This window comes from Hirundo rustica, chromosome 8 (assembly GCF_015227805.2).
Source record: "Hirundo rustica isolate bHirRus1 chromosome 8, bHirRus1.pri.v3, whole genome shotgun sequence".
NCBI lineage: Eukaryota > Metazoa > Chordata > Aves > Passeriformes > Hirundinidae > Hirundo > Hirundo rustica.
This window is the reverse complement of record NC_053457.1, coordinates 13,075,745-13,094,013: the sequence shown is the minus strand read 5'-3', so window position 1 is coordinate 13,094,013 and position 18,269 is coordinate 13,075,745. Positions and strand designations below refer to the sequence as shown.

At 40.2% G+C, this 18,269-nt stretch overlaps 1 protein-coding gene across 21 annotated transcripts in view; it reads right to left on the bottom strand.

Annotated features, from left to right (window-relative positions):
• The window catches only part of KCNMA1 (potassium calcium-activated channel subfamily M alpha 1), a 434,865-nt gene extending 417,347 nt beyond the window's left edge, over positions 1-17,518 (bottom strand). For 5 of the 21 annotated variants that reach the window (XM_040071966.2, XM_040071968.2, XM_040071958.2 and 2 more), the window contains exon 1: positions 16,888-17,513. In XM_040071966.2, the coding sequence (XP_039927900.1) occupies positions 16,888-17,196 (309 nt within the window). In that variant the 5' untranslated portion in view covers positions 17,197-17,513. Of the gene's footprint in view, positions 1-16,887 lie in introns of all 21 variants that reach the window. The other 16 variants (XM_040071960.2, XM_040071961.2, XM_040071963.2 and 13 more) reach the window with 7 other exon arrangements.
• Positions 17,519-18,269: the final 751 nt, after the last annotated feature.

Sequence of the window (18,269 nt, the reverse complement as noted above, 5' to 3'; positions counted from 1 at the left end):
AAAAAAGGTATTTATACAAAGTCATGGAATGGCTGCTCTTTGCAAAAAGGAACAGAGCACTGGGTGAAGAGAGGAAAAGTATGGCCAAACAAACTGATGTTTGGCTGCACAAAAGTAAGTATTTTAAGTCTATGATGATAAAAGTATTTCACTGGAGAATTACTCCTACAAGAATTTAGTCACCAAGACTGAAAAAATAAAACTGCTATGAGGTCCTGAACAAAAGCAATACAGCAAAGCTTCTTACATGGCATCTCTTAATGCAATGCATCACAGTACTGTAATTTAGATAAATAAAAACAAATTAAAAAGAAATACTAAATCTGCACTAAATAAAGTCCTCTGAATGGTTTGGGCTGTACAATTTTATAAATCCTACACACAAAGATCCCAGCTATGAGAACACTAGGATTTGTGGATTAATATCTAAAAAATTATTGAAAAATAAAAGCCACTCCAGGTATTCCTATCAGAAGCTAAGTTCTAAGTAAAACTGTCTAAAGGAATTTGCTCAACCTTGATTTCTTCTTACTAGGAAAGTGTAAAGTAGAAAACTTCTGGTTTAGACATTATCCCAACAGTGAGCTGTATTTTAAGTACATATACCATGAATGTTTACTACTGAAGTTGGGTAGTAAAAAAGCTTCTTCCAAACAGGTTAAAAGCCAGGTAATCATAAAGTCATCTGGATAAATTAAACAACAGTTACAGCGTAATTTCTCACTAAGGCTGAACACTGGCAGCTCCAGCTGAAGCCAGACTTCAGCCAGGCTGTCACTCACAGAAACCCAGGACTTCAGAGCTCCTTTAAGTCACAGGGCGCTGGTTATTTCTGGACCCCGATCAACCAGCTCTTACCTAGAAACCTCCTTCCTGGACTAAGTCTAATCCTAGTCTCACTCAGACTAGCTGTGGAAATACTCATTAGGCTAATAAGGAGGGCAGTACAGGAAGAAAGTGAGATACTTAATCTTCTTGTGTAGGAAAAAAAAACCTGAGGGCACATACCTTCAAAATAAGACTGCTAATTTATATTGTGACTTAATGTTTTACAACTCAATTGGCCAGCCCTGTAGAGGAGCAGTAACACTGAACATCAGCCTGCTGTATTGCAAGTAACTGGTTCAGACTTCTCTCTGCAAAGTGGAATAGCCTGAGATTATCACCAATCTATTTCTCATGTAAACATACAGAAACCTGTATCAAATCTTCTCAGCCTTCTGCTAATTGGTTTTGCCAAAATTTGCCCACTAACCAGGAACTATGAATTAGTCAATATAGCAACAGACTTCTGAATCATAGCATTCACTTCAGAAGAAAGACAAACATTCAGACATGGAATGATAATCTCTATGTAATTTATGGCCATGCACACCCCAGTCTGTATTGAGAGGACAGATTTCAGATGAGATCAAAGAAAACAGCATTAAATGCTAAATCCAAAACCCTTGCACTGAAGAGTTAAGGGAACTCCAGAACACAACAGGCACACTGATAAAAAAACCAGCAATGGCCTAGAAAGGCATGAATGCACCAGGCACTTAAAAATATTACATAATATTCAACACTTTCTTTTCACTGTCTTCTTACAGACCAGTTGTGATCAGTATTGCTCTCAACTTGCCACTTCTTTCTTTCGTTTCAATGCTCAAAAGCTGTGCTAAATTTCCCAAGGGCTCATTGCTCAGTAAGCAAGCCTGTCTCAATGTGCTAGTGTGTCTGCTGTAATAGCTACTTCCACAAATAAACCTCACAAAACTCCTAACAAATCTGCCATTACATGAAAACAGAAGAACTATCAAAACCAACAAAGCATATTAAACATCTGACCACAGTTTTGACAGTAATTTAGCAGCTACATCACTTGTCAGGCAATGAAGTGATTTAGGGGGTTTGTAGAATTTTTGGTATTTCTACAGATGAGAAGCATATTTAATCCCCTATTCTTGCATGCTTTCCACAACATATAACAGGGATTAAAATGAACATAATGCACTTTAATAAAACAGCACACTGTAAGAAAGAGCTAAATTTTAGTGTAATTTTTCATAAAAGATTTGGTCATATTTTTATATATATATATATATAAATTTATATTTTACACCAATATTTATACAGCCATACCCTAGGAATGGAAACATTCAGACACTACAGCCCAGCAGAGAGTAGAACTGATGTACTGCATAGAATTTTAAGATCAACAACTTAACTTCTAATATGGAAACAACTCCTGAAAACTATAAACACTTGTCAAAATAAGACTCCTGACAAAGCAGCATGAATCAAGCTGTTACATGCCTTAGGCTTTGATACTACAAAACAAATCAAAATATAAGACTAAAACATTTCTTACCTGACAAAAAAAGAAAAAAAGAAAATAATTTCTGCATCATCTTTGCCCTTCCACAAGTTATTGAAACTGTATTAGTATTTTGCAAGTACTCTAGTTTGCGGAAAAGTATACTTTCCTGAAAATTATTTATCAAAAACGGACTTCAATTCTCTCCACTATAAAAAGACAACCAACATTTACATTAATCTTACAAACCACATAAAATATGCAGAGTTACAAGTGAGACAAAAATACTCCTTCCAACTTGAGGTGAATGTTATTGCTGAGACTTGTTGGGATCTTTAAACCACAAAAAAAAAAGTGAAATTTAAGGAACATGAAATAAAAGAACAGTGCATGCTTAAAAAATTGATCGGCAAGGATGGAATTTGACTTAAAGGTAGATAATGAGATGGATTTTTTTTTTTTAAGCTGGATAAAGATCTAGCTACTAAGCCCCTAAGTTCCCAAAAAGCTCTATGGCCTACTTTCTCTACTTGTTCCAAAGTCACGCCAAAAGGCCCAGCACCTGCCCTGACGAAACAGATTTCTGCAGAGATTGCACATCAGCAGCCTCCTCTCAGACACACACCCCGTAAGACAGGCAATGACACAGAAATCATGTCCAACTGGTGCCATAGAGAAATGGGGATGTGTGCTGAGGAGCCCTGCCAAACTAAAACCCTGTGCTGCAAACAGACACCGTCCATTAATCTCTCCACTGCCATTTCTCTTCTAATCTAATTCACTTCTTGCCAGCATTTATACTGTTTACCTTCTCAAGCCTCCCAAAACAAGTAATACAATTCAATTTTTGCAGTCACTTTTGCAGTCCTATTCCCAGTGATGCAATCACTACCTTGAAAATATTACTGAGAATTTAAACAAGGTAATTTTAAACAATAACATAATTTCAGCAACAAAAAAGTCCGAATAGAGGTTTCATATTCTACTTATACAAATTTGGGGGCAAAACTGAGTTGGGACCATACCTTTCACGATTTTTGGTCTGCCTAACAGCCTTCTAAATTTAAAAGACAAATGATTTTTCCAAAACTGATGTTGCATCATTTTTTTCTCAAACAATGTCAACCCATTTAGTTTCAAACAAATCCATAAAGGGAACGATGTATTTCTCAACATGTTGAACTAAATACATTTGCCTTTTAGTGATAATGAAAAACAATTTATTTTTTTAGCAATGCAACAGAAAACCATTTCAAACCACCCCCTTAACCCTCTGTTTAAAAACAAGATTAAACAAAAACTAAAAAGCCTAACACCAAGATTAGTCTTCTGATAGCAATATGTCACGAAGAACTTGACACGTTATATAATGCCCTATATGTTTCCTTTGGCTGAGATTCTTTCACCTGTTCTCTCCTGGCATTGCTAACACTACCAGATGGATGCATTTTAGACTTAATTAATCTACCCTGTCTCCTAGGATTTCTAAGAAGTAAAGCACTGACCAGAACCCTGGTCCTTTCCTTTCTTGGATACAGAAAAAGAATCTAGACAGAGAGAGATTTTCCTTTTAAGAACAGAATACGACATTCACAAATAAATATCTCAGGAGAACACGTGCTGTTCAAAGAAGCTAAAAATAGTAAAACCAACAAGCATATGTTTAACTGGGAACCTTCCTCGATCCTAAAAGTAACGTTATTCTTTAAATCCAGTGTGGATATGGGAGTCCAAAAACTGTGTTTGGTTTTTCTAAATGGCAATGAAGCAAGCATATTCCAAGTGTCTGCATATAAAGTGAATACCACACACTCAATATTGAACAAGACAGAATCCCTCCTCCTCGTCCTTCAGAACCCCATCAGCCTTCATTCCCTCCACCACCCTATTTTTCTCTTCTTAAAAATTCCTCAGTATACTACAGATAATATTTCATCCTGACCAAATTAAAGTTTCTTTTTTTTTTTTAAATTGCTTTTATTCTCTGCCCACGTAAAAAATAAATCTTCACGGGAACTTGGAATAGCACAGCAGCTTGTAACTACCTGTAGCTCTTTAAAATAGTAACTGCTCTAAAGGAATCGTAAACTACATTCCCTTCATAAATTTAACAAAAGGGGTGAGTGGATGCATGTTCATTAAATCATCTGCTTATTTTAATCGCTAGGTTACTTTACATGGACTGGGACAAAGCAGTTCTTTGACAGTCCTCCTCTCCTGGCTTTCTCCTTATTATCTGCTTTCACATCATAAGATGTGTGGGGCAGAGGATCACCCCTTTGTCAAAGCTGGTAAGAGGATCAGGCATAGCTAAGCCAGAAAAAACAGGCAGCTTCAGAACACTACAATAGCAAAAGAGTTCAGATCCTCTACATTACTAAGTCAAATTTTGAAGGCACAATGCTCCTTGTATAGGGTGGAACATTTCACAACAATATTCTAGAGCTCCAGTAACAAATTTTCAGACTTGCAGAAAAAGCTACAAAACAAATAAGCCTTTCAGTCCTCTGAACAGAACTTAAACTACGAGAAGCACTGACACACAACACAGGAACTAGTTTTCCTTTAAATGTATCAATACAAAAACATAAACCAACTTGCATCACTTGTCAGTGATGCCAATTCTCCAATGTCTCCATAAGAGATATGCTGCATCTCTTCTGATACTAAAAAGCATTTGCGCAGTTTTAGCTCCAAATGTCATACAACTAAACAAGAATCTCAGGTTTTCACCTTCAGAAGTCTGGTGAGACACAGAGCATTAACTCCAGACTACATAATCTAATCAAATGCTTGAGACCAGAGGACAAACTGAAACAACCTATAATTAAATTCTGCAGACTACAATGATTATTTGTTAATATATCTTCAATAAATGTAGCATTTGCTACAAGATTTTCACTGAATTAAACTTTTTTTTTTTTTTAATTTAAAGTAATTGATTTCTAAGGGTTTGGGCTTGTTTAGGCAAAGAATGAATCACAGGTATTGTGCTGGGAAGGACCCACAAGGATCACCCAGTCCAGCTCTTCAGTGAATGGCCTGTACAGGAGTTGCACTCACAACCTTGGTGTTAGCACTGCATTCTGACCAACTGAGCCAATCTCAGTGCCTTTCATCATCTAATACTTTACCTTGATGGTCTTATGAATTATTAGCAAGCAGCCCAATTAACCCAAATATAGTGACAATGTAAAACCAGGCATCCAGGATACAACATCAATATAATTAAAGGGGTGAAGAACCCCCTATACTTTCACGTCGTTAAGAACCAAAACACTGCTATAGTCATAAGGCACAAAATTTGAATTGTCATTTTCATCAGCTCTCAGACCACATTCTCATTTACCTATAACCAGTAGAGCCATCAATTTTAACTCACAGCAGTATGCATTTTCTATAGATGTTGTAACAGTAACCTACACTTATATACAATTTAAAATCCAAAGAGTATTCTACAAATCAATGCAAATTACACCCTTGTGCTCACTGCTGAAAACAATCCATACCTGGAACCAAAATTATTTGTCCCAAGGAAAAGACAATTCAGCCTGGAAAATAGTTATAAAAGTAGTCTGAACTTTAAATTATTCCTTCACTTTTTGTTCATAAATATTTTTCACTGAGCTAGGAGAACACAAATACATGAGACACAACCTCATGAAGTCTGTTTATATTACCAGAAGCTTTTCTGCAACTTTTGCCTTTAATTTCAGCTGTTGTTACCTTTCTCTCTGTTTCTAATAAACATTTTGAAAATAAAACTCCAATTCTCAGCTACAGGAAAAACACCCTGAAAACAGCCTGGGTACTAAGCTCTATCATCTGTTACCTCAGGTCAGCTAAAATAGGCAACAGCAGCTTTAAGCAATTTGTCCCAAACCATTTTCTTCCTTCCCCTGCCACAGCAAAGGATAATAGCTTTATCCATACAGATTTCATACACTTGCCAAAGTTCTCAGATCAATAAAATAAAATAAAATTTTAAAAAAAATTAAAGCACCCTTTTGGAATTATTATACTGAAATTCATCAATAGTTCTGACACACCCAGTACGTGTGACATTTTAAAGCAGTGAGGTATCATCCAGTGTCTCAGACTTACCACCACCTTGGCCAGCCAGTTCACGAGCCTAGGAGCCCTCCAGGCCCAGCACATTGGGGGCACCAACAGAAATTCCTCGGGCATGAAGCTTAACCCTTAAATCAGAGTTATGCCATAAGACAAGAAACAGCTCTCTGAAAGACCACTTGTGAGCAGCTGTACAGACATTGGACAGGTTAATAAATAAATAAATATAGCCAGATACTGAAAAAGTTTAGCCAGGCTTCTCCCTTACAAGCACAACTAACGTTACGTTCAGGAGGATCAAGACACAAACAAGAGAACGCTGCTGCACTTCAGCATTTATGCCCTCAAGGCTAATTCAACCCAGCCGCAGGCTGCAGCTTCAGGCCCATGCACAGGGGGAGCTGATCACATGTGCTGATGGAGCTCATCTTCCTACATAGTCTCTCCTGAAGGGAATCCACCTCACCATGCTGGGAAAGCTGGAGCTTACTTTCAAAAGTTGTCTAGCTACATGCTGCAGTCATCAAGCCCCTATTGTCCAAAGGACAGCATGAAATCAATATTTAGCGTGGCAAAAATGGAACCTCTCTTTTTAAACCTTTCAGCATTCAATTTTTACCTATTGAACCATTTCTGCTCAGTAAAAAACCTTAAACCTTAAACCTTAAAAAGACCTTAAAACACATAGAAAGGTTTAGGATTTGGAGCTACCACTATCTACCAGTCAACACAGCTCAGATAACTCACAGCAAGTTTCACAGAATATTAAAGTCTGGATTTATTAGCACTGTCAAACTAGCACCTCAAGAGAGTAAGCCCAGTCTTAGAAGACTAAATAAAAATATTCTTCTGCCACAGAACACTTCACTTGCTCTGATGGATTAAATTTGTGTTTAAAAAAAGTTGTAAGTGATGTAACTTAACTGCAACAGGTATTAGATCAAATGAGGTATGGTTTACATCACCTTCATATCAAATCATAAAGCAGATGCAAACACTGCAAAATGCAGCTCAGAAAGCTTCATGGAGCTAATCATGCTACCAGCCATGCTCTAAAGCAAGCTGCAATTCCCCTACATTTAAAAGCACTCAGGAGCAGCACAGGTAAATGCTGGATGACAGTCTGGAGCTGTGTCCATTACCCAGTCACACTCCTTAAATCAACTCACTTTGAGACGTGACCTTCCTCTCAACAAGACTCAGCAACACCCAGGCTGATCATTAAGGAAGGATTTTAACAATTAGTAACTCAGCAGGTTTACTTTCTTGCTGCACCTGATGCAAGTCTGAAGTCTCTTCTGCAGTAGTGTTCAGCTGCTGCAGGCAGAAATCTTCAAAACTGATTATTCTATTTCTTTGTGTATAAAAAGCAGACAGACAAGCCTATGACATTCTGTGCCTGCTTTTTTGTTTAAAAAAATAAAAGTTTTAAGACCACAAAATCCAAAGACAAAGAATGACATGGACAGCCAATAAAGACAAAAGCTTGTATACAGGTTTATTAAAGCAACTGCAGCCACAGAAATTATAACATGTTCAAAATGGGAGAATGAAAAATTATTTTAAACTTAATTTTTATTTCAGTTATTTCCAAGAGCAATCAACTCAAAATAGATGTATTTTTATTACCGGGTATGCATCAACCTCTTAGCTAAAAGAAAATTAAGACTGTTAGTTGTTAATGCAAGAGACAGTATTGCTTTATAGAGCTTCAAAATAGTGCATGACTTTTATAAACACCTGAGTACCTTCCCCTATATATATAAAAAGACAAGCCAGGGGATTAAGTAAACCCAATTCAAATCCAGAATATGATCTGTAAGGTCAACATTAAATTTAAAAAAAGCATAGATGTATTTTAGCTGTTATGTTCATGAACAAACATCTAAATAAAGAAAACGTTTTTCAAGAACAATACCTCTTTCTGAAATGAAGTGAAACTGACTGAAATCAATTCAGACTAAGACCTTATTGACATCTGAAATAGAAATTCTGATGTCTAAACAGCTATTTTATGCAAGTTCCACATATTAACCTAAATAATTGCTGCGTAAATTTTTAGAAGTATGCATAACTTCAACAAAATGCCACAAACTGGAAATAAGAAAAAGCAAATGCTTTTTTCTTTCATTCCCAGAATCACAAAGAATCATTCAGTTGGCAACACAAAGATATTACAGTCTTCCTATTGTACATACCATCCAAGTTAACATTAAGGCTTTATTACTTACATCGTACAGGCAGAGTCAAAGCTCCACATGTTGGACAGCATTTTCCACTTTTATAAATTAAATTTTTATTGTATTCCAGAGACACATTCCAGCAAAGCAACCAAAATTACTTTTGCAAATATCGAAACTGTGAAGTTTTCAGTGTTGTTTTCTTTCAGGAACAAGAGATAATTTAGCTCTTCTGAATCACGAAAAGACACCAGAAGTTACACATCTAAGGCAGCATCAAAGGAGGAAAACCAGCATTTAGTCAGGCAAAATTCTGTATGACCTTAAACCAGAAGCCAGACCCATTTTTCTTTTCACCACAAAGGGTGAAAGAAAAGAAGTAATCTTATAACTGAGAGTCTTAAGTGATATGAAAAAAATGCAAACATAAAACCAGTAGTCCCCTGTTTATGATCCTGAAGAAGTAAGAACCCTTTAGGGGTAAGTGTATTGCATATATATATATAGTATAAGAAAACTAACACCAAATGCTGGAAAAACTTCCCATATTAAAAAAAAAAAATCTATCAAAAGTGCATAATCAAAGCATTAAAAAAATCCCTCATGGGAAAAAAAGTTTTGCACCACTTATAGAAAGACTGAAATATTTTCTCCTCCCAAAGCTGTTCTTGTAACTAAAAGGAATTAGATTCTTTTTCTTCAGTCTTCAAAACCCAAGTGGAATTTGCCAGCTTCTTTATGAAACAATACCTTTAGTATGATAACCTAGACAACGTAAGAACATCACAAACCTTCTGCCAGTTGACCTGCAAACTCACTTTCCAAAATGAGTGATGTCAAATCACTTCTAGCTAAAGGATTCACCGTTATGTGAAGTGCTGTACACCAACTGTGACCACTACAGGTTGCAGAGGCCAGTATCCCATTCCAGGTCATTTCTGTCCTGCAGAATATCTGTGCATTATCACAACTAAAATGAGTTGAACAGAGTTTATACTAGAAAACTTATGAGATGCTTAAACAAAGAATCATTCTAATGCATCTCTCTTTATTTTTGTAATATTAAAGTCACCATTTTCAAACAGGGTGTGTTTAAACATATCTGTATCAATGTTTTCTCTATGCTTAAAATAGAAAATTAATCCAACACAAGTAATGCTAAAGTTAATCTCACTACTACTAATAATAATGGTAATAGCATATTAAAAGTGAGTCACCTATTCAGTTTAAAAAAAAAGAGCTAAGTCATTAGATGAAAATGTAAAATATACAGTGAAAAATGAATGAAATATAACCAAGTGTACCAAAATATTTAGTCATCATTTGCCTGGACAAAGGGGAAGCAAAACTGTATTATAAATTTATTATATAAAGAGCAATAAAATAGCGACATGGTAGACCTGTATTTAAAAGTTACAGTGATAAGTTATTCAGTTGTTGTATGATGCTGCAATTGTTGGTGAGATTACAGTACTCCACCCCATTTTTGTGTCCTACTGATGATGAATTTGGGGTATTTTCTCCCCTCTATGTCACCAGTTCTGATGAACTTAACTTTGGTAGTGAAGCTCAGGACATGCAAAAACGTTTCCAGGACTCAGGGCTGCAGCTGCACCTGTGTCTATTCTGCAGGTGATCCATGGGGCAAGGGACCTCTGCCAGTTTTACTAAATGTGCACTTACTGCAGTTCTAAAAAAAGAGCCAATATTTACCATTGCACATCAGCTTGCAGGAGAGATGCCCTTATAGCATATTATCAGCCATTCAACATTCAAGTTTTGATTTCTAAGGGGAGCCTGGCAGAAGGTATAACTCTCGACCAGAATGAAAACATACCCGTGTGTGACTTTTAAATATTATGTTTCTAATGTTGAAATCTCAGACATAATGGCCACAAACCAAGTAAATACAACTTGCTACAGTAAAAGAAAAAAAGCTTTTAAAAGCTTAAAATGTTAACATTAATAAAAAAAAAAAAAAAAAAAAAAAAAAAAAAAAAAAAAAAAAAAAAGATTCACCTAGGACACTGCGAACATCTAGGCCTGAGTCCAAAGCCATTGAAGTTACTAGGACTGCTTCCCTCTATTTCAACAGACCTTGGATAACTCTCTCATTTCTGTAACTCTCAAACAGACAAATACATGCAATACATCATCTCAAAGCAAAGGAACTCAACACATTTCAGCAGCAGCACATTCATTAAACAGAACCATGTATACTATATATGGCAATGAAGTGTTCCTCTCCAAGATGCAAACCCGATGTATTCTCAGGCTATAAATACCGTCAGGATTCAAAATGGGCCCTCCCTGACCAATATGTCTCCGACAGGCATGGAAGATAGGTATCATTCCTTCTCATTTACTCAGACTGCTGCTTTTCCACCCTCCAGTGTCACCCAAGGTGACCGGTGCGTCCCGACAAAGTGCCCACACTGACAAACCATGAGGTCTAATTTGGAACTGGTGTATTTAGCCCCGTGTAATTTCACATAAATGCCGGTGTAGTCTTGTGATCTAATCAAGTTTTGCACTCACTTCCCAGTCAGGCATTGTATTCCTGCAAGGAGCAGGGAGCTGGACTCAATGATCCTTACAGCTCCCTCCCAACTCAAGCTGTTCTATGATTCTAAATCTTCAGCCATGTAGCAGCATAACTCATTACAAAAACACAGCTTTTTAAAGTGTAGTTCTGTTCCTTTTGCCACTAAAATAATACGTGAGGGAGAAAAATTTTTAACCATTAACACCCACACATAATGTTTCAGCAATCCTTCCCTTAGAAAACCTCCACAAGCTGTATTCACTGTGCTCTCCTCAGACTTCAGTAATTTTCATACATGTAAAATACACAGTTTTATGCAATGTCACTAGGTATGTTTAGCAGAACCAAAGGGATACCCTGTCACCCAATTTCATCTAGTGTTATTTTCGTGTTTACACCTCCCCAGCGACTGCTGCCCTCCCAACTTCACGCTACAGGATGCCTTCCTGCTGCTGAACTACAGCCTGCTTCTGCTGAGGAATTATCACCAGCCAGCCCTGAAATTCATATAAACTTTTGTCACTCTGAGTTGGATTCTGCAGAACAGCAGAGCCAGTCTCAGAAGGAACACTTGAGCTGCTCCGTGTTGCGCCTGACTAGCGATTACAGCTTCTTTTCAGGATTTGTCCCAGGAAGGACACTCAATGACTAAGATTCACAATCCACTTTCTTGCAATAAAACAGGACATATACGTACCATCATTGCTGGTTTTAATTGTAATCGTTAGATGCTGGCCCTGCAGAGATTATACTCTGGGCTCTCTAAAGGTTCAGTGTTTCTGTCTCTGGGGCTGTCAACTGCCCTCATTTGACATTCAGAAATCCCAAAGCACCAAAACTGTGTACACGGATCAGTGTCACTTAAAAACTTTTTGTTTGCTATTACAGGCATTTCTTCTATTGAGCTAAACTGGAAAAAAGGTGAAATCTAATGGTTTTCATCCAGCACTTACAGGTTTGCAAATGTGAGATGTTCGAGTTCTTTCTGAATGCAGATGTTCTCCTTAAATGTATGTATTGCAAAGCCTTGAAAATAAGCATGATACTGTACCAAAATAACATTTTGGTTGAGAATGTTTGGTTTACAGGTTGTCAATGCACTTTCTTTTCTGCATGCAAAACCTACTTTAGCATGTGTTTATAAAACGTGAAATCCTTTATGAACTCCAGAGAGCCGGAAGTATCTTCCTTTTCAGAGCCTGGAAACCAACAGCATACACCTCTCCACACCAGAGCCCTTCTCTGCTCGTAGAAACACCATCTGCAAAGGGCTGCGAGTACCTTCTCTTTCGGACATTGACCTCTCCACCACGGCCACCACTCAACTGGCAACCTGTCTCTCAGGGAGTAACTGCGTGCAGACCACCTGACAGCCATGAGACAGGAATGACTGAGCCAGGCTGTGCATGTGACTGAGCAGCAAAATGCGTTACAGCTCCCGATAATCCCTTGAGCCTCCCAGTTGTTCATCATACCCTGCTGCCCAGTACCTCTTCAAGAGAGTCAAGGTGATGATTCCATGCACACATTTAAATGAAGGCATCTCCTGCGTCCACACGTGTCTTCCAATGTACGCTCGAACTTTTCTCAACAAATCATGCCTAAAATTTGTTTCTTTATTTGGAGAGGATGTTTATGCAGGTATTGCTCAGAAACCAATAAACCTCGCCCACAGAAGAGTCAGCTTGGAAGGAGTACTGCTTGGTTTAAGGACAACTAAAATTTTTTCACTTACAAATTTTCTCAGGCTTTAGAATTCTGGGCTGAAATTCTTAACTTTTCAAAGATGACTTCTGCAAATATTGTATTTCCAGCAAAACCAGATGTTCTTCCATTCAAAACACATGGGAATGTAGCTTGGTTTCTACTGACCAAATCTAGCACTGCGTAACTACATTTCAAAAATATGTAGACCAAAGCCAAAGAAGACTACTGGGCTTGTACTTTCAGGCTAACAACTGCTACCTATAATCATAATTCCATTTTATACGTGTACAGGTCCTGGGTAGTGGGGAGGAAAAGCTCTTCCAAAACACTGAAAGCATCACAATAAGGATACATTCTACCTGCTGGAGCCCGATGACATAAGGTCCGTAAGAGGTACCCCTCACTGAGGAACCAAGGAGCAGCAATAAAGGGTCTGGTATCATATTCTTCAAAAGCAAACAAATTCCATTTGATTATGCACTGATCAGCTCCAGAAGCTGACTGTGACCCAAGCGTGTGCTCTCTCATTGCACTGTTCCTTCTTCATGGTTTTAGAGTTTGTTCAAAGCCAAAATATGATACCAGATAATGTCAGCAGAGAATGCCCTCGAGGAGCATAGAAAATGCAGAGGCAGATCCATATAATCAAAGGAAGTATAGATTGTCTAATACACATTTAGCCCCTATGTGCATTTATTTTATTTTTCTGTTGTTACCACAAACAAGGACAACTAATGCCAGAGTCCAACCCAATGCAGTTTAATCTCACATTCTACTTTTCATACACAAACAGAAATGAGTTGGTCAAGGGAAAAAGAACAAGCAACAACCAGACAACTTCTTTAGCAGTATCTAAGCACCACTAAAAATGTAGATGAAAACACTGAGAAGAAAACCAGCATTTTTCAAGGCTGGTTACAAATAGACTGTAGCTAATTTTGAAAAATTGCATCTAAAATTATATGCCATATTAATAAAGGAATACAAGGGCTCTGATGGTAACAATGTCACACTACATGAAACACTGACAACAAAGGTAAAGATTTACAATTTTGGGGGCACATTCTTTTTAAATGTCAACTCACAAAGCAAGTATGGACCATGAAAATCCTAAACTTCAACAATCATTTTTCGTACATGATTAAGAGTGATGTTCTATTCGTACACAATTACATAAATTAGATACAGAATTTTAAGGGACAAAGTTGATGATTCTGTTAGCAGTTTTCACATTCTTAACTTACAGTGTCTTGAGTTTCTTATCTCCAAGGGAAAAAAAAACCTAATGAAATTTCATACCACAAAGTGTTAAACTGTTCATATCATGGTTTTAAATTCCGGCTTTAAACCAAGTGAGTGGAAGAGGGGGACACTCCTAACAAACCACACTCTAAATCCTTCTAAGTAGTCATTGAAACATTTTACATCCTGAGGTGAAGTTAACAATCATCGACAAATCCATGGAATATAATGTCATGCTTAAGATATGGCAGGGAGAAAAAAAATAAAATGTTTGCAGTTATTTGCAATAACACATCCGGACATGAGTGTCAGCACAGTAATTCTGAATTATTAACATATTATCTGTGAATTATTCAATAAGAGGCCACAGAAAGTAGACATGAGGAAGATTTCTTTTAGCTCTCTCACTGGGAGCACTCTTTATTAGATAGGGAGATGATGCTGGATAGCCCAACTCCCCTGCAACCTGTGGAGCAGCAGAAGAGGCAGCACAGGAAAGTTCCTAACATGCAGAAAACTTCTTCAATCCTGCAGTAGGAGGAGCTACTTCTTCTAAAATTGCTTTGAAGCAGGCCCAATATATACACATTCACATTCTCACCAGCAGCCTCGGCAACTTTCCCCAACTCATGAAGCAGCAAAGTCTGTGCTTGATAATAGCAAAGTTTCAGATAATTCCAGTTGTTACTTCAGTTATCCTTTATACCCTAAATACTAGAGAAGTGTTTTTCAATAACTAGTTATAACTAACATCCTTGCATACACAGAATTCCCTCCAATTTCCCATTTTATCATATAAGGAATGCAGGATCAGCCCTCAAAAGTTCTTTTTTGCCAGAGTCTTGAAAATCCTTACAAGTGGAACAAACAGGATCTAAACGGAGACATATATCTCCCCCTACCTGCAGAGCCCTTTATCCTCCTGCCCTAGGGAATGACATTCATGGAACGACTTCAGTCTCAAAGATGAAATAAACTGAAATCTTACAACCTGCCATAGCTGTAGTACATCAAACTATTTGGACTGGAAGCATTTGAACCCCTCAACGAAGCCTGTTACTAAACTGCCACGTTTAGCCCAAGAGGTTCTAAAGACAATTTGCACATATCTTTCTATACTGGTAAAGAAATTACTCATCTGCTTTAACTGACTGCATCCCAATAATGGACTATATGACCAACAGTACCCACCAGGAAACCAAGCATAAGAAGTCTGTGTACAAGTCTAACTTTTTACTCTCTCAAGGGAAGAAGCACGAGGTAGTAACATGCAGCCTTTTTTTTTTTTTTCCTTTTCCCAAGTTCCCTGATAGCCTTCGTAGATTTGTCTCATCCTGTGGAGGCAGAAATGCTAAATACAAAACCAAAGGTTAAGTCTTCACTGCTCACCCTTCCTTAAAAATTGCCTTTTACTGCTGTAGGAAAGAGTATCTTATCATCACAAATTCATTAGAGCTGTGTCATCATACCTGGCTAAAACCTCTCAAAGAAAGTTCAGGTTTGATTTTGAATGAAAAAAAAGCCTATAGAAAAGTAGTGCTGTCTTATAGGATTCCTGATGCTTAAGGCTGACTTAACAGCTTTTATTCCTGAACTTTAGCAATCACTCCTTCCATAGGTAGGCCAAGTTCACTGTAATAGTTCAACTTCCAACTGGAATGTGGAGGTTCAATTAGGCAACCCGAACTACACAACAAACGAGTACCGTAACTTTTCACGCTCTAACTTTCTTCCTGGTTTCCCCTAAATGCTGGGCCCTCCATACAGCTGGTGTATGTGCCTGTGTTCAGGGGGGAGGGGACAGGAGAAAGGGGAAGACAGCTCACTGTACGTCAAAGCAAACCAGCAACCTAGCAACCATATATTAAAAGGTGTGTGTGTTTTTGTGGGTGTCTGTGTGCCAGGAATAACTGAAGCAGATATTATTCCATCTGTAATTCAAAAAATGTGAAAAGGGAAGGGGAGAAACTCCAGTTGCTGGTCTATTTCGGGGTCTGTCAAAATCTTCTTTCACAAATACAGAGTCGTAACACTTTCTATTTCATTTTTCGTAATCAGAAATGAAAGTCTGGACTTGAGCAAGTTCTTAGCTTTGGTTTGAAAATAGACCCTTCAAAGCAGAAACTGAACTTGCTTCATATACTGTGCTTTCTTCCAGCTGGTCATAACGCAAATTTCAAAGGGGCAGAGAGGCTGCCGCCGAGACTTCACACTTAGGTTAAGAGAATACTTATAAATGTACAGAATACTTCGAGACAGCTACATTTAATTTAACAAACAGAAACGTCAAAGATTCTCAGGGAGTGGGACTAGCTTCATAAAGAATTCACTTGAGTGGGAAATTTACCCTTTCCATTTTGCTAAAGTTTCTCATTCCACAAGGCAACTGAGACTGTAGATCAGCACATGCAAGCTCCCACCCCATCATATGCGGTCCCAAGGGCGCACATAAACTTCTGATCTGCACCGTCCCGCTACACCAGCATGTGCCTCTCTGACAGGGTGAGCGCCGCACAGCAGGTGTAACTTTCATGCCACCAGACGAAAACAAGAGTCCCTGCGTGGGGTGGAACAGAAAAGGGGGAACGGGGAGGCGCCTCGGGACTGCACCCACCACCTCAGCCCTGCAGCTACACTGCCCACGTTGCAGCTCCCAACAGCCCGTGGCAACCCCAAGCCAAGAGCAGCCGGCGCACTGCCGTCAGCAGCCCTACGGCGTCCGCTCCACCGCCACCCCAGCCAGGTGTCCTGGTCTGCAAGGCTGGGCTCCCACTCCTCGGCACCAGCACCGCACCAAACCATCACCGGCAGCAGGAGGGGAAGGGAAGGGAAGGGGGAGTTACCTTGTTTTTGACCCCGCAGTGGCAGCAGACAGTCCACAGGTACTTGAGGGTCCTCCAGAGCAGGATGATAAACAGTCCCCCAAAGAAAGTAACCATGGATGAGGCGAGGAAAGCCCACCACATGCGCTGTCCGCGGCTATCGCAGGGCACCTCCATGGTCACCGGGATGATGAGCGCATCCATCTTGGGCACATTGACGGGGGAGGAGGACGAGTCTGTGTTGAGATTGTTGGCGTTGATATTGTTACTCATTCTAATGCCGCTGCCGCTGCCGCCCGGGTAGGAGCCGCCGCCGCTGCCATTTGCCATAGCTAACAGCGAGCCGGGCGCGCAGGGGCTTCCGAGAGCTCCTCCCGCCGCCAGCGCCCCCCAAAAAGCCCATCACCAGCCATATTGCTGCTGCTGCCGCTGCTCAGCGAGGAACGGTAAGGAGAGCAATAAAAATAAAAAGCCCCCAGTCAAGACAAACAAAAAACCAAACCTACCGAACCAAAAAAAAAAAAAAAAGAAAAAGAAAAAAGCGGGTGAAGGAAAGCGACCGCACAATTCCCGGGTCCCTCTCGGGAGCCGTCAGGCCGGTGAATTCCGAGCGTCCTCTTTGTACGGCGAAAATAATATTAAAAATTTTAAAAATAATAATAAAAATATAGTCTCCTCCTCAGATTCCCACCCCTTCCTTCTCCCGCATACACAGCCCCTACCCCGCCCACCCCCAAAAAAATCATCCACCACCACAAACTGATGCCTCTGAGCGTCTCTCCAAGATACCCAGCGCTGCGACCCCGCTGGCCTCAGCGGGGATCCCTCGCTCAGCCTCCGCCGCGGATCCTCCCGGAGGTGGTCTGTTATTATTGTTATTAGTCTTTAACTTGTTATTAGCGATACTCAGTCAACCCCCCCACCCCACCCCCCCCCCGCGCACCCTCCTCCTCCTCTTCCAAGTCCAGCCCCTTCCTCTCGTCTTCCCCCCTCTGTGCCGGCAGCAGCCTCCTGTGGCTCCTAATTCATCCTCCGCTGGCCCATCTGTGCGTGCGCTGCCGCTGCCGCCGCCTCCTCGCCCATCCTTCAGGAGCTCCCTCCAGGGCCCGGCTGTCGCTCAGGCTGTTGCTCCCACACGCGCAGCGGCGCCGCCGGCTCCCGCCCCTCCCTCTGTGCCGCCGGGGGACGCGACGGCCCCGCGCCCGCAGCCGCGGCCGCTCCGGGGGCGCATCAAAGGCCCCGCGGGGCCGGGGTGCCGGGCGGGCCGGGGGTGCCGCGCCGCCGCCGGAGATGGGGGCGCCGGCTCAGGCGGGCTCCCGGCGCCCCATGGGCAGCGCTCCCCGCCCCGCGGCCGCTCGGTCCCGCTCGCGGCGCCGCCGAATCGCCGAGCGCCCGCTCCGGAG